General features: G+C 38.3%; 1 protein-coding gene across 1 annotated transcript in view; it reads right to left on the bottom strand.

The window, feature by feature from the left end:
- Positions 1-11,429: 11,429 nt before the first annotated feature.
- LOC105009334 (sialoadhesin-like) overlaps positions 11,430-14,969 on the bottom strand; it is an 81,439-nt gene continuing 77,899 nt past the window's right edge. Inside the window, exons 9-10 of the mRNA XM_034294476.1 lie at positions 11,602-11,707; positions 11,430-11,433 (exon numbers count right to left, since the gene is read on the bottom strand). Of these exons, the coding sequence (XP_034150367.1) occupies positions 11,430-11,433; positions 11,602-11,707 (110 nt within the window). The remainder of the gene's footprint in view (positions 11,434-11,601; positions 11,708-14,969) is intronic.

Genomic DNA, 14,969 nt, shown 5'->3' on the forward strand with positions numbered 1-14,969 from the left:
AGTGTTGTCTACATGTGAATCCTCAAGGTCTTAATGCTAGTTGGACAATGTATATAATGTTTGTTATGTACAACTTATTGGAAGATTTAGTTATTATAACATAATTATTATTTGAGTTATATATACACTAATATGGGAATGAAACTTTGAACGTTTTTTTATACTTAGCTGGCAAAACATTTAGTTGAAAGCGGCAGACATATAAAGTGACATTCTGTTCTCTTGTCCCAGACTCATCTTTTAATTATATTTTAATGTCCCTTGATTGTTCAGCAAAAATAGCAATTTGAACTTCATTTCCCAAACACTTTTCCCAACACTACAGGAAAATGTACATGTGTGTGTTACATTTGTCTGCGTCTCACTTCTCAAGCTGACATTATTATTTCGAAATTGTCCTATTCATCGTCATCAATCATCATCAACAATAAACATATTTCTGCAGGTTTCAACATTTAAAAAATGTTTGAGTAAAAAAGTGACCCGTTTGGATGGTTAAAATATACACCCTTCACAGTGTTAAAGCAAAGCCCTATACAAATGTACACTAAGCCCTATACAAATGTTTACAAATGTACACTGTGTCATTATGTTTGACAAACACACACCCACATATACACACCTTCTATGTAATGAAGATACTGTGGACACATCCTAAGTCAGCACTCAATTAAAGAACATATTATATATTATCTAGAAGTAATACCCTAAACACACCTCATAATAAATAAAAGGATTCAGTACAAACCCTCCAAAATGTCACACATGTCAACCCTCCAAAACCAAATATTATAATAAAAATGATTACCTCTAGACATTGTCAAGTGTGTGATTTAGTCACTTGCAGGTGAAGGTAAGAGCTCCTGTTGTGTCACAAGTCAACTAAATGGAATTGAAGCAAAACCATGTGACAGTAAAAAGGGAGTTCTGTTGGTGAAAGAAATTAAAAATAGTTGAGACAAAAATCCCTGATGCTGAACAGTCCTTTACTTCCTCATAAAGTCGGTATCAAAATCAGACAGGCACTTGAGAAAAGAGGCGTAAATGTTTCTCAAATGGAAAATTTTCAACAGGCTGCCATAGTAATTTGAAATGGCTGAAGGGAAAAGAGAAAGAAATATCCTATCAACATTTCTTCAATTAGAGTAGCATTTTTGACTAGTTTAGATTCAAATTTCAAGTAGAGTACAAAGAAATGCAGTTAGCATCTAACTAGACGCTAATAGAAGAGGGCACAAGAATGAAGTATAATGTATGTTACCAGTGGGATGTACAGATTAAGGCAAATGCAAGTACAAAATGCAATTCCAAATGTGCAATGAAGGCAAATTGAAGGTAACATGTGCAACTGATGACAGGAGGTTCCCGAGGTAGACAGGTACATCTAACAACTGAAAATGGCCTTATCTGGCTTTGCAAGCAGTGTCAGAGTCCAGTAGTACAGAAAGAGTAGTGCAACAAGGTCCCTGCGAAGCAGTATTAAGTGGGTGGGTGTGGTTAGTGTGGGGTCACAGAATTCAACAGAGTTACAATACCCAAAACACATGTCACTGTATATAAAAGGATTAAAGGATTCAATACAAACCCTCAAAAATGTCACTTGCATTTACTAAATAAATAAAAAATATTCAAGACATTGTCAAATGTGCAATTTAGTCCCTTACAGATAAAGGTAAGAGCTCCTGTTGTGTCACAAGTCAACTAAATGGCATTGAAGCATAACCACATGCCAGCAATAAGAGAGTTCTGTTGGTGAAAGAAATTAAATATAGTTGAGACAAAAATCCCTGATGCTGAACAGTCTTTTCCTTCCTTATAAAGACGGTATCACAATCAGACAGGCACTTGAGAAAAGGGGCGTAACTGTTTTTCAAATGGAAAATGTTCAACAGGCCACCGTAGTTATTTGAGGAAGTGGCTGATTGTGTCAAAAAGATGAAATGTGTCTTGTGCTATGTGTTCTGTTGACTACATACAAAATCATGTGAACTGTTTAGAAATAGCCTTCAATTTGGAACGTTTATAAGACATAAGAATATGTTGCTCTACCTTTCTGAGATCATCAAAGAACAGGTCAAAGTTCTATTTAAATCTAGTCTGCTTATGATGTCATTCACAATATTCAATAATCCCATTAAATGTTTTCACATCATCATCGTCAGCTGGGTCTCAACGTCAAAGTAATTCTTATGGTTTCACCGATCAACAACAACAAAAACATCAATGCCAACAACAATGACGACAACCACAGTAACTTATTGAACACGTGTTGCGTTGCATCAACACTCATTGTCCAATTTAAATTTTATTCCCGGTCAACAACAACAAAAACATCAATGCCAACAACAATGACGACAACCACAGTAACTTATTGTTAAATTTCTATGTTATTCTCAGGACTAGAAGTGAAGAACGGATGTTTTGTTCTTTAGAAACTGTCAGGTAAGTGTGAGACCTGAGGTGGATTCACATTACAAGGAGTCAAGGCAGTCAGATCCACGGTCACTATGAACATACATGATGAACAGACCAACACATCAGGAAAGGGGTTCCATGTAGATTGGGTCAGACCCGTGATCTCATTCATGTTATTCTACTAACTCATTCAATATACTCTCATCATCTGGGTGCTTAGGATGGTTAAAGACCATGTAGAATTTAACATAGACACCTGTCATGGTTGTGGTAGGTGTAGGACACGAACGCAGAGTCGAGGAAAAGGGTGTAATCCATGATTTAATGACACAAAAGACTCAAACAAAACAAACCGCAGCAACCAGTGACGTGGGGTATTCCATAAAAAGGAAAAACCAAAATGAAGGTCATAGTGAAGGTCATCCTGGTTGTCTGTGTCTGCTGTCTGTGCTGCAGTAGAGGTCATGACCATGTCTGATACGTTATCATACACAGGACTGGAGTATGTCTGATTGGACAAGAAGACAACATTAGTACATGTTCCACAAAGGAACACATACTGTATACATTTACATTTTCTCTGACAGACTCACCTGTCTATTGTCTGCTGTGTCTCTGGTATCAGCGGTGGATTGAGATTTCTTCCTCCTGTTGTATAGATGAACTCATGAAGTTAGTGAAATATCTGAGCATTTCTAATAGTAATTATGTTAATGGTACCTCAGCTGAACCCCATGAAGACAGAGATATTCAAGAACCAGAACAACCACACAGTCTGCAGCAATCCTTAGGTAGGTGGTAAGTGTCAAAGTAACATCCACATGAATGGCAGGACCCAAGGTTTCCCAGCAGAACTTTGCCCAAAGCACCACACTGCCTCAGCCGGCTTGCCTTCTTCCCATGGTGCATCCTGGTGCCATGTCTTCTCTAGGTAAGCGACAAACACGCACCCGGGCATCCATGTGATGTAAAAGGAAACGAGATTGATCAGACCAGGCCACCTTCGTCCATTGCTCCAAGGTCCCGTACTGATGCTCACGTGCCCATTGTAGACGCTTTTGGCAGAGGACAAAGGTCAGCATGGGCACCCTGACTGGTCTGCAGCTATGCAGCCCTATACACAACAAACTGCAATGCACTGTGTTCTGACACCTTTCTATCAGTATCAGCATTCACTTTTTCAGTTATTTGAGCTACCATAGCTCATCTGTTGAATCAGACCACACGGGCCAGCCTTCGCTCCCCACGTGCATCAATGAGCCTTGCCCATCCATGACCCTGTTGCCGGTTCACCGCTTTTCCTTCCTTGGGCAACTTTTGATAGGTCCTGACCACTGCAGACCGAGAACAACCCACAAGGGCTGCGGTTTTGGAGATGCTCTGACCCAGTCATCTAGCCATCACAATTTGGCCCTTGTCAAAGTCACTCAGATCCTTATGCTTCACATTTTTCCTGCTTCTAACACATCATCTTTGAGGACAGAATGTTCACTTGGTGCCTAATTAGTCCCACCCACTGACAGGTGCCACGATAATGAGGTTATCACTGATATTCACTTTACCAGTGGTCATTATGGCTGATCGTAGTGATGCCCAAATGAGGCCTTGTTGAATCGATGAGTCTTTCCAGCACATTTCTAGCGCTCACTGAGGGCACCTGCAGGTCAAATAATGATTACCCCATTGACTCAATTGGCTCAATTCAAGCTTCAGTCAGTCACATCACTCGCAATGCAAAGTCAATATTGTCAATACAACTATAGCCTAAAATGTTTATTTTATTACGAAAGCCTGTTCACAATTTGTGCATTCTTATTTTTTTCCTAAATGTTTGTTATTATTTCTCTAATTAATAGATAAATAGTGAATGTAAAAGTGCACATTGAATCTGTGAGTAAAGAAATAAAGAGAGATGACATTTGTGTGTGCTTTTACATGTGATTTGAACTTGCAACTGAGCTTTTGTAACTGGACAGTGATGGAAGAACAGTGCTTTATTAACAGGGAAATATCTTATGAATCTTTACTGAGGAACAAATGATTTCCCTTAGATGGCTCCATTCCAAAAATCCCACCAGTTACAGTATGACTATTCATTATGTTTGCCCACTCTCAGACATTTACAGCGTTTCCCTTCCTTTCATACACAAACTGGACCCAAGACCCAAAGCCAGCACATCAGGTTGTACAGTGCAGAATCTAAGCATCATATGTCATCTATCGGGCATTTTCTTTTATCTGAAACAGGTACCGAAGCTTCGTTATGACATGTCTCGCTAGAAAATTTTTAGGGGCAAACTGAAGCACTGCTTCAAGTGTCCCATCACTAACTGATCGCTGTACAGCTGAGCTGACAGTCTGATTGAGAATGTTTAAGTCTAGCTAGCTAATTGGCATTACTACTGGTTGTTGATATGTTTTTTTTTAGATCAATTGTTCTTTCCTTTTTTGTCTAAAATCTTAGTTCACTTTTTTATTAATACTCATTAAAAAGTACAACTAATACATTTAGGTGTTCAAAATACACTCACCTAAAGGATTATTAGGAACACCTGTTCAATTTCACATTAAAGCAATTATCTAATCAACCAATCACATGGCAGTTGCTTCAATGCATTTAGGGGTGTGGTCCTGGTGAAGACAATTTTCTGAACTTCAAACTGAATGTCAGAATGGGAAAGAAAGGTGATTTAAGCAATTTTGAGCGTGGCATGGTTGTTGGTGTCAGACGGGCCGGTCTGAGTATTTCTCAATCTGCTCAGTTACTGGGATTTTTTTTTTACGCACAACCATTTCTAGGGATTACAAAGAATGGTGTGAAAAGGGAAAAACATCCAGTATGCGGCAGTCCTGTGGGCGAAAATGCTTTGTTGATGCTAGTGGTCAGAGGAGAATGGGCCGACTGATTCAAGAGCAACTTTGACTGAAATAACCACTTGTTACAACCGAGGTATGCAGCAAAGCATTTGTGAAGCCACAACACGCACAACCTTGAGGCGGATGGGCTACAACAGCAGAAGACCCCACCGGGTACCACTCATCTCCACTACAAATAGGACAAAGAGGCTACACTTTGCACGAGCTCACCAAAATTGGACAGTTGAATACCGGAAGAATGTTGCCTGGTCTGATGAGTCTCAATTTCTGTTGAGACATTCAGATGGTAGAGTCAGAATTTGGCGTAAACAGAATGAGAACATGGATCCATCATGCCTTGTTACCACTTTGCAGGCTGGTGGTGGTGGTGTAATGGTGTGGGGGATGTTTTCTTGGCACACTTTAGGCCCCTCAGTGCCACGGCCTACCTAAACATTGTTTCTGACCCTGTCCATCCCTTTATGACAACCATGTACCCATCCTCTGATGGTTACTTCCAGCAGGATAATGCACCATGTCACAAAGCTCGAATCATTTCAAATTAGTTGGTTCTTGAACATGATAATGAGTTCACTGTACTGAAATGGGCCCCACAGTCACCAGATCTCAACCCAATAGAGCATCTTTGGGATGTGGTGGAACGGGAGCTTCGTGCCCTGGATGTGCATCCCACAAATCTCCATCAACTGCAAGATGCTATCCTATCAATATGGGCCAACAATGCTTTCAGCACCTTGTTGAATCAATGCCACGTAGAATTAAGGCAGTTCTGAAGGCGAGAGGGGTCAAACACAGTATTAGTATGGTGTTCCTAATAATCCTTTAGGTGAGTGTATATACATATACATATATATATATATATATATATATATATATATATATATATATATATATATATATATATATATATATATATATATATATATATATATATATATATCATACGTATTATATACATATATATTGTATTTTAATTTCTCTCTCAAGCAAATACAGTCTGATTATCCTAGCTGAATATCAAAGATGAAAAGGCGAAAGGGGGTCAAACACAGTATTAGTATGGTGTTTCTAATAATCCTTTAGGTGAGTGTATACTGTATACAAATACCAAAAATCACAGTAAATGCCTCTGAGGGAAATCAACTTTAAATCATCCAAACGCTTGCCCAACAGTTTTGTCAAAGCTGTTTGTGTTCTGGTTTTGGTTTGTTCAGGTCTTTTGTTCTGGTCATGTTGTGTTGAGATGATTTATTGGTCAGTTCTTCGTGTGTTAAGGTCTTATTGTGTTCAGGTCCTCTTGTGTTCAGGTCTTGTTATGATCAATTCTTCTTGTGTTCAGGTATAGTTGTAGTCATGTCCTTTTTTGTTCAGGGCTTGTTCTGTTCAGGTCCTCTTGATTTTGGAATTGCTGTGTTCAGGTCTTGTTGTGTTCAGGTTCTCTTGTTTCTGGGGTTGTTGACTGTGTTGTACAACATAGAGGGTTCCTCCTCAGCTTCACGTGTCGTCAGTCTAAAGAAAAACAGAAATCAAAAGGAACCCATGTTCCAAATATAAAATATTTCCTTTGGATGTCTGGAATCTCTCTACGTTTTAATTTTTTGAGGGAAAAATGTGAGTTACCAATGTGTTACAGCTTTGGTAAGAAATTTACCACAGGGCTTATTTACGTTATATTGCCTTTTCAAGACATATCAAGGAAAACATGTTTCAGTTGATTATTTTGTTGTGTAAACTAACAGAGATTGATAGCTCGAGGCGCCATGTTCCAAGACAGATTAGATGCTGTATGTTAAACTGTTTTACAGTTTCTCTCAATCAATGACACATTTCTCCAAACTCAGGTAACTGCTCTCAAAACAGTTAACATCGTGTTCTAAACACTTTGTAATTGTTCTAATCAGACTGTAAATGTTCCTTAATTTAATATAAGTTACAAATCACATGCATCAAAACACTGTGCACACAATTCTCACATTTTCAAATTTGTTCACACAGCCAACCAAAACTTTTATATATCAGAGAAAAAAAACATTGCAGCTCTTTTTTGGAACTTTACAAAAGTCACAAACATTTGCGTACCATTTTCCAAATACAACAAACAAAACTCTGTTATTTGTTAAATTCTCAGTTGCAAATGGTTTGTTTCCAATCAGCCCCAAATTGATATCTGATGAGTTAATAATACACAGAACACAAGAAGTTCAAATTTACTAATTGTTTACATCTGTCCTAATTACAACAACTAGAAAAGGGGAAAAGAAAAACAACGAAGAAGAAAAATGAGATGTGGAAAAGGAAGAAGTTTAAGAGTGAGAGGAGGTGGACAGGACAGAGAGGGAGGAACAGTTGAGGAGGTAGAATGAGATGACAGGAAATGAAAGGAGAGTATAGGAAGAGGAGAAGAAGCAAGAACAGCCGAGGATGTAGGAGAAGAAGCAAGAAGAGCCGAGGATGTAGGAGAAGAAGCAAGAAGAGTTGAGGATGTAGGAGAAGAAGCAAGAAGAGCTAAGGATGTAGGAGAAGAAGCAAGAAGAGCTGGGGATGTAGGAGAAGAAGCAAGAAGAGCTGAGGATGTAGGAGAAGAAGCAAGAAGAGGAGATGTAGGACGAGGAGAAGAGGCAAGAAGAGCTGAGGATGTAGGACGAGGAGAAGAGGGAGGAGTAGAGGGAGAAGAGATGGGTATATTGGACGACATTGGTAGAGTGAAAAGAGCAAGAGAAGACAATATAAGAAGACATGGACAGAGAGGAAGAGGAGGACAAGGTGTGAGAGGAGGGAGGACACTTAGAAGGAGGGTACAGACATGTTTCAAATGAAATCAGAGCCGCCCTTATTGACCATGTCAGAAATCTTGGTTTCTCCTTGAGAGAAGCTGGGCAGAGAGTTCAGGCCAACATAAACAGATCCACAGTGGCTTCAATTATCCGCACAATTATCCGCACATTTACACTTCTACAGTGAGAGTCTATTTAGCCTTGTTTTATGTAGTTCTAGTTTTGTACTGTAAAAGTTCCTTCTTGTCCAAAGATTATTTAGAAGTGAAGTTTTACAACATTCAGGTGAAAGAACAAGACTATTTTCCATTGAACAAGAGTATATCATTGTTGTCACGGTGGTCCAGAACAACCCAGTCCGCCTCAAAGAAATCCAGCAAAGAATCATACAGGACAATCAACTATTCCACAATATTCACAAATGTAGTCTCCAACTGATCCTGTTCTACAGAGAAATGTATGTTATGTAAATGTCCTTATACTATTTCATATATACATATATAAAGTGAAGAGATTCAGGCATCTCTGCATAGTGCTGCATCAAGCATCACCCACATTTCAGGATGGTGTTCCTTCCACCATATTCTCCTTTCTTGAATCAAATTGAGGAGTTCATCTCCTCTTGGAGGTGGAAAGTATATGATTGAAACCCTTACAACCAAGTAAGTCTTCTTAAAGCAATGGAAGAGGCCTGTCGAGAATTGAGGCACTAGTATGTCAAGGATGGACCCAGCATTAACATTCATTCATTTCCCAGAATGCATGACTCATGAAAATATTTGCTGTGATGTTCATGAAATTCTCTGGCCGGATGTAATTAAGGGTTGGATCAATAAAGTTAATTGTTTCAACGGTTTCAGTACATTTATTTGTTCATTTAATTACGCATGTATGTATTTATGAACACGAAAATCATGTATTTTCATTCATTTATTTGTATAACTACAGCTGAATTTGTTATCAATTCAACAGACAACACACTTGTAGTTTTGATGTTAGTAATACTAAAAAAAAATATGCATTGCTAGAATATCATTATGCAGTGAATGTTGAGCTGTTTCGCCAACATGTTTAGTTTGCTGTGTTAACTGTTCTGAGTACAGTTACAAGTGTCAAATGGATAGGGAAAAACTGGAACTGTTATTTTATTACATCTATTTATGATTACATCATAACGAGATAGTCAAGTATTTCCACATTTGCTGTTTCTGTGGAACATAAAGCCTTAAAAGTCTTCGGCCATGAAAAATAAGTTGTTCTGGACAACCACACCTGTAGAAATCTGCAGCAGACTTTGTAGCTGAGCCCCTAAAGTACCTTTTGAACCTTGCTCTTGAGCATAAAATGTAAATCACAGAATTAGAAATCTGCCATTGTAATGACCCCGTAAAAAGGGCTGAATATTCTAAGTAAAGAACAATGGGCCCACTTTCACAGCAAGACACCACTAGTGTTGTTGACCTAATAGGTGCTATGGACAGGAAAGAGCTCTGGGAATCTCTTTTCATCAATTTGTCAAATGATAATGACATTGTTGACGACATTATCATAAAGGGAATCTTAGAATTTATTTGAAATGTATTGATTGCTGTCTACCTCTACAATATATAATATCATATGATGGAAATGTCTGTTACAACTCTTGACTCTGTGTTAATATAATGACAGAACATACTCACCGGGTGGCAGCACTGGGACAGTTGAATTTCAGAGCAGCATACTGGACTTCCTCTTCCTGTTTCTGTGGTTGAGACAATTGGATGGTGGAGTAGAGAGGTTCTTCCTGTTCATTGGAGGAAGAGTAGTAGACACTGGCATAGTGAAGGTCATCCTGGTTGTCTGTGTCTGCTGTCTGTGCTGCAGTAGAGGTCATGACCATGTCTGATATGTTGTCATACACAGGACTGGAGTCTGTCTGATTGGAGGAAGAGGACAGGCAACATGAGAGCAGCTATTACACCAATTACTTCATAGAAAGTTATTCTGACAGACTCACCTGTCCATTGTTTTGTGTGTCTCTGATGTTTCCTTCATCAGATGTTGATTGGGAGGACTTCTTCCTACTTTGCATATGTAGAAATTAATCAATTAATTATTATATCAGAATATAAATGTGAAATTATGTTTTGAAAATCATCCCCTCACCTGAACCAGATGAATCCAGAGAGACAGAGGATGAGAACCAGAACAACCACTGTGATTCCTACAACTCCAGAGACTAAGGATTGTTTCACTAGAAGAAAATATGAATGACATGACAAAATCACTCATTATAATACATTGGTGAGGTTACAGTCTTCTTGTACCAGGTGTATTTGTCCACAGGTGGATTGGCATCACTGTTGCAGGTCAGAGTCACTGAACTACCCTCCACTATTTCACCAGAGGGACTGACTGACACTGAGGGGATCTTTGGGCCATCTGGTGGACAGTAAGTTATAATGCAAAGTAGGAAGAAAGCATTTCAGGAGGGTTTAATTATGGAATGTCCACCTACTTTAAAAAGACAATACTGTACTAACTGCTTTACAAGATAATCACCTAATCATCATTAATGCTTCTGTTTAACTCTGCGTTATGGTCGTTAAATTAAACAACCGACTTTTACAGGTACGTGAACTTACATTGAATGTTTAAGTGAAAAGATGAAGAGTTGAGACGTCCATATTCTTTCTCAGCTTCACAGTAATATTCTCCACTATGTTATGATACCGGGATTTAACACACCTTTTTTTTTTACTTTAGATGGCATTATCAAACTGGGACATTTATCATAATTGTACATTTTAATAATTTACTATTAGCTCTGCTTATAATGTTGTAAGTATTAATTGAAACTTTAGTATTTATGTTTGATATTGTGGCACTGATAAATGAAGACATCAGATGGTTAAGGTGTACTTACATTGGATGTCCACAGACACAGAGGAAGAGTTAAGACGTCCATATTTATTCTCAGCCTCACAGTAATATTCTCCACTGTCCTCAGATCTGACATTAGTGATGCTGTAACTCTGTCCTGATGCTTTTGGTGAGGTTACCGTCTTCTTGTACCAGGTGTATTTGTCCACAGGTGGGTTGGCATCACTGCTGCAGGTCAGAGTCACTGAACTGCCCTCCACTATTTTACCAGAGGGACTGACTGACACTGAGATGTTCTTTGGGCCATCTGGGGGCATTATGTTAAAATACAATGTATCAAAATAATTAATTATTCAAGATGGCTTCATGGAACTTGGACTTATATTATGATTGTACAATTTACATAATATTCTATTAGCTCTAAATATTGTGATGTAAGAATTCATTGAAGCTTTACTTTCTATTTGATATTGTGCTTTGACTAATAAATACATCAGATTGTTAGCTGTACTTACATTGAACGTCCACAGACACAAAAGAGGAGTTGAGACGTACATACTCATTCTGAGCCTCACAATAATATTCTCCATTGTCCTCAGATCTGATGTTAGTGATGCTGTAACTCTGTCCTGATGCTTTTGGTGAGGTTACAGTCTTCTTGTACCAGGTGTATTTGTCCACAGGTGGGTTGGCATCACTGCTGCAGGTCAGAGTCACTGAACTGCCCTCCATTATTTCACCAGAGGGACTAACTGACACTGAGGTGTTCTTTGGGGCATCTTATGTTGAATAAGAGGAACATCTGAATTCATGTAGGCTTTATTTTTGTTAATCATTTTATAAATGACTTTCACTGAAGAAATACAACTATGTACTTACACATGATGGTTATAGTCTCTTCAGTAGAGTTGAGATCAACACTCCCTTTTACACCACAAGAGTATCTTCCTGCATCTTCCCTGCTGACCGGGTCTCGGATCAGCCTGTTAGAACTGGTTTCCTGGTCTGGGATCAGCCTGTTAGAACTGGTTACTGGCTGGGTGACACGTCCATTCTTGTACCAGATGTATTCTGGGATGTGATCCAGTGTACATCTGGTTTTACACAGCAGTGTCAGTCTTCCACCCTCTGACACAGATGAAGGAACCATCTCCAACCGGACATCTGAGAGGACAAAAGATATTTAGAGTACATTATATACATTACATATTATTTAAAGTACATTATATACATTACATATTATTTAGAGTACATTATATACATGACATGATATTTAGTGTACATTATATAGATTACATAATATTTAGAGTACATTATAAACATTACATAATATTTACAGTACATTATATACAGTACACATTTGCGAGGAATCAGTGTATCACATTTATACATTAATATATTACATGATTAGACATGTACTATTACTGTCCTAAATGACCCACCTGTTACATTCAAGATCACCCCAGGATGGTCTGAAAATCTACCATCATTTGTTGTTAATAATCTGAATTTGTATTCAGCGGAGTCACTCTCTCTCAGGTCTTTAATTGTCATGGTGTGTTGTTTCCATGGGTTCCTGTATGTCACACGACCCAGATAGTCTGGATCAGAACGGAGATCCACAGGGTCCTTCTTTGTAAACCAGAATGATCCATGTTCTGTATGATCACTAGGGTGAATGTAGGAGCAGGTGATGTCCACTGATGACCCCTTCAAGACACAGATTCTCCTCTTGGTGTAAGTCACACTCCAACAATTTGAACCATGAACACCTGAAAAAGTTTACAATACTTGAAGACTTTATTGTTTTTCTGAGTTAGTTCTATAAATGCATAATTTACATGTATTTAAATTGTTTCACATGTAAGAAAGTTCCTATAAAATCAGATTTGTTAATGTTTTATAGTAATTATATTGTGTACTAACTAGACAATACAAGGTTTGATAAATGGAGCAATTAATTTAATTCCTATTATATTTTTTCCCTCTTCCATCTAGTGTTGACTATTTACTGATTGTTACATCACTGGGTAGGATGTCTTTATTACTGTACTACAACATTGAATGGTTGTAACACCCAGACATCTATTTTCTAAATTTAGGAACTAACTGTAATTCACTGTGGATAATTAATAATGGCGTCTAATATATAACTAAGGTATAAATATAAATGCAATGTTGACATGACATGATAAACACTCACACACTGTAGGAGAGTGGAGATCCTCATGACCTTTAACAGAACAGGAGTAACCGTCTATATAGTTACTGTAGACTGAGTCTTTGTACTGGGGGGAGGAGCTCTCATCTGTCTGTCGTCCGTTCTTGTACCAGATGTAGGTGGGGTTACCAGTCAGAGGACAGGTGGTTCTACAGGTCAGTGTCTTCCAGTTTGACCACCCTTCAGAACTCACCTCCACCTGAAGACCTGAAATGATGATGTTAAAAACAGATAAACCTGTCACAGCTGAAGTAAGGCAGGTCATGAGTTGCAGAGAGAGTGTAGGATAACATCCTTTTAAATGTAACCAAAAAACAAAACAAAAAGAGAGATAGACCGCGAACTGCACACAAACACGACGGGCACAAACAATGACCAAACAACTGAACTTAAATTGGGTCCCCAAATCGAGGCAACACAGCACAGAGATGCTTAAAGGGCCCCAGCCAGGACCAGACAAAACCTCTGTGTAAATAACAGATGGTGTTACATATTACAGTAATTGTTGGATATCCACTTGTTTCCTCCACCTAAAACTACATCACTGGTAAAAAATGTATTAATGACCTCCATTAGACACAATCTTTTTAAATCCAGGCATCATAAATACAAAGAAAATTTTACTGTTCTAAATAAAAAGTAACCAAATAGTGGTGGTTTATCACTGTACCTCTAACAGTCAGAGTGACTCCAGGATTTCGCGTAAATCCCCATCCAGACTGATCTGTTATGAATCTGAATATGTACACAGCTGAGTCACTCTCTCTCAGGTCTGTGATTGTCAGGGTGTGTCTATACTTCTCATCATGGTACTTCACACGACCTGTGTAGTCTGGGTCCACAATCAGGTTCACAGGATTTGTGTATGTATATTTAGTGAACCAGAAAGTTGATGTGACTGTTCCACTGGGAAATGTGTAAGAGCAGGACATCTCCACTGTTGACCCCTTCAAGACACAGATACTCTTAGTGGAGTAGGTCACACCCCAGTTACCCTGACCCAGTACCACTGAAACACAGTCACACAAAACAATTGTACCACAATTATAGTCTATTAGCTGAAAATAACATAGCGATTCCTCCCCATCTTGTTGCTGTAGATGTTGAGAAACGTAACCTAACAGAAAGCAACAAAAAAGGAGGTTTTCTCTTTAAAATTTTACAGAAACAGCCCATACCTGTCAGAGACCAGAGAAAGACCACAAACACACATTGTTTAGTTGTCCAGGCCATTGTTGTCATCTCCTGCACTGTAGTCCTAAAAATGAAATAATTTATTTTGTAGATGGTGAATAAATGAACATATTGAAATGTAAACTGACCAGAATTTACAGGAACAGTCTGTTTGTTTCTATTTCTTTTGTATAAATTGTTGCACTAACAGGCCAGAATAATTCCTTGTTTGTTGTGAAACTTAATAATAAAAGACTTTCTGATTCTGAGAACGTTCATCATCATTGGGGCTTGCTGTTCTTGTAATATTTAATGCAGCGTGTCATCTGTACACATCAACAGTTTTTTTTTTTTTAATCCTGAAAGCTGATTGGTTTAAAGCCATGATATTAGAGACTGTATACTATTGGTATGAGATCACCTACATTTTTACATTTCTAGTTGCTTTGGTATCAAGTGTGGGTTCTATGTTTAACACCTTCTAAATGTAGCCTTGTCAGGGTGTGACGACATTAACATGCATAACGGACTTGATAGAAAAGTGTCACAGTCTTCTTTTGAGGAGGCCCTACATTTTAAAAGAGATCACTCATCATCATATACATCAAGCAGATACAGAATTTTCCAAAGTTATGAACTAAATCTCT

Source organism: Esox lucius, chromosome 9 (genome assembly GCF_011004845.1).
Source record: "Esox lucius isolate fEsoLuc1 chromosome 9, fEsoLuc1.pri, whole genome shotgun sequence".
Taxonomy (NCBI): domain Eukaryota; kingdom Metazoa; phylum Chordata; class Actinopteri; order Esociformes; family Esocidae; genus Esox; species Esox lucius.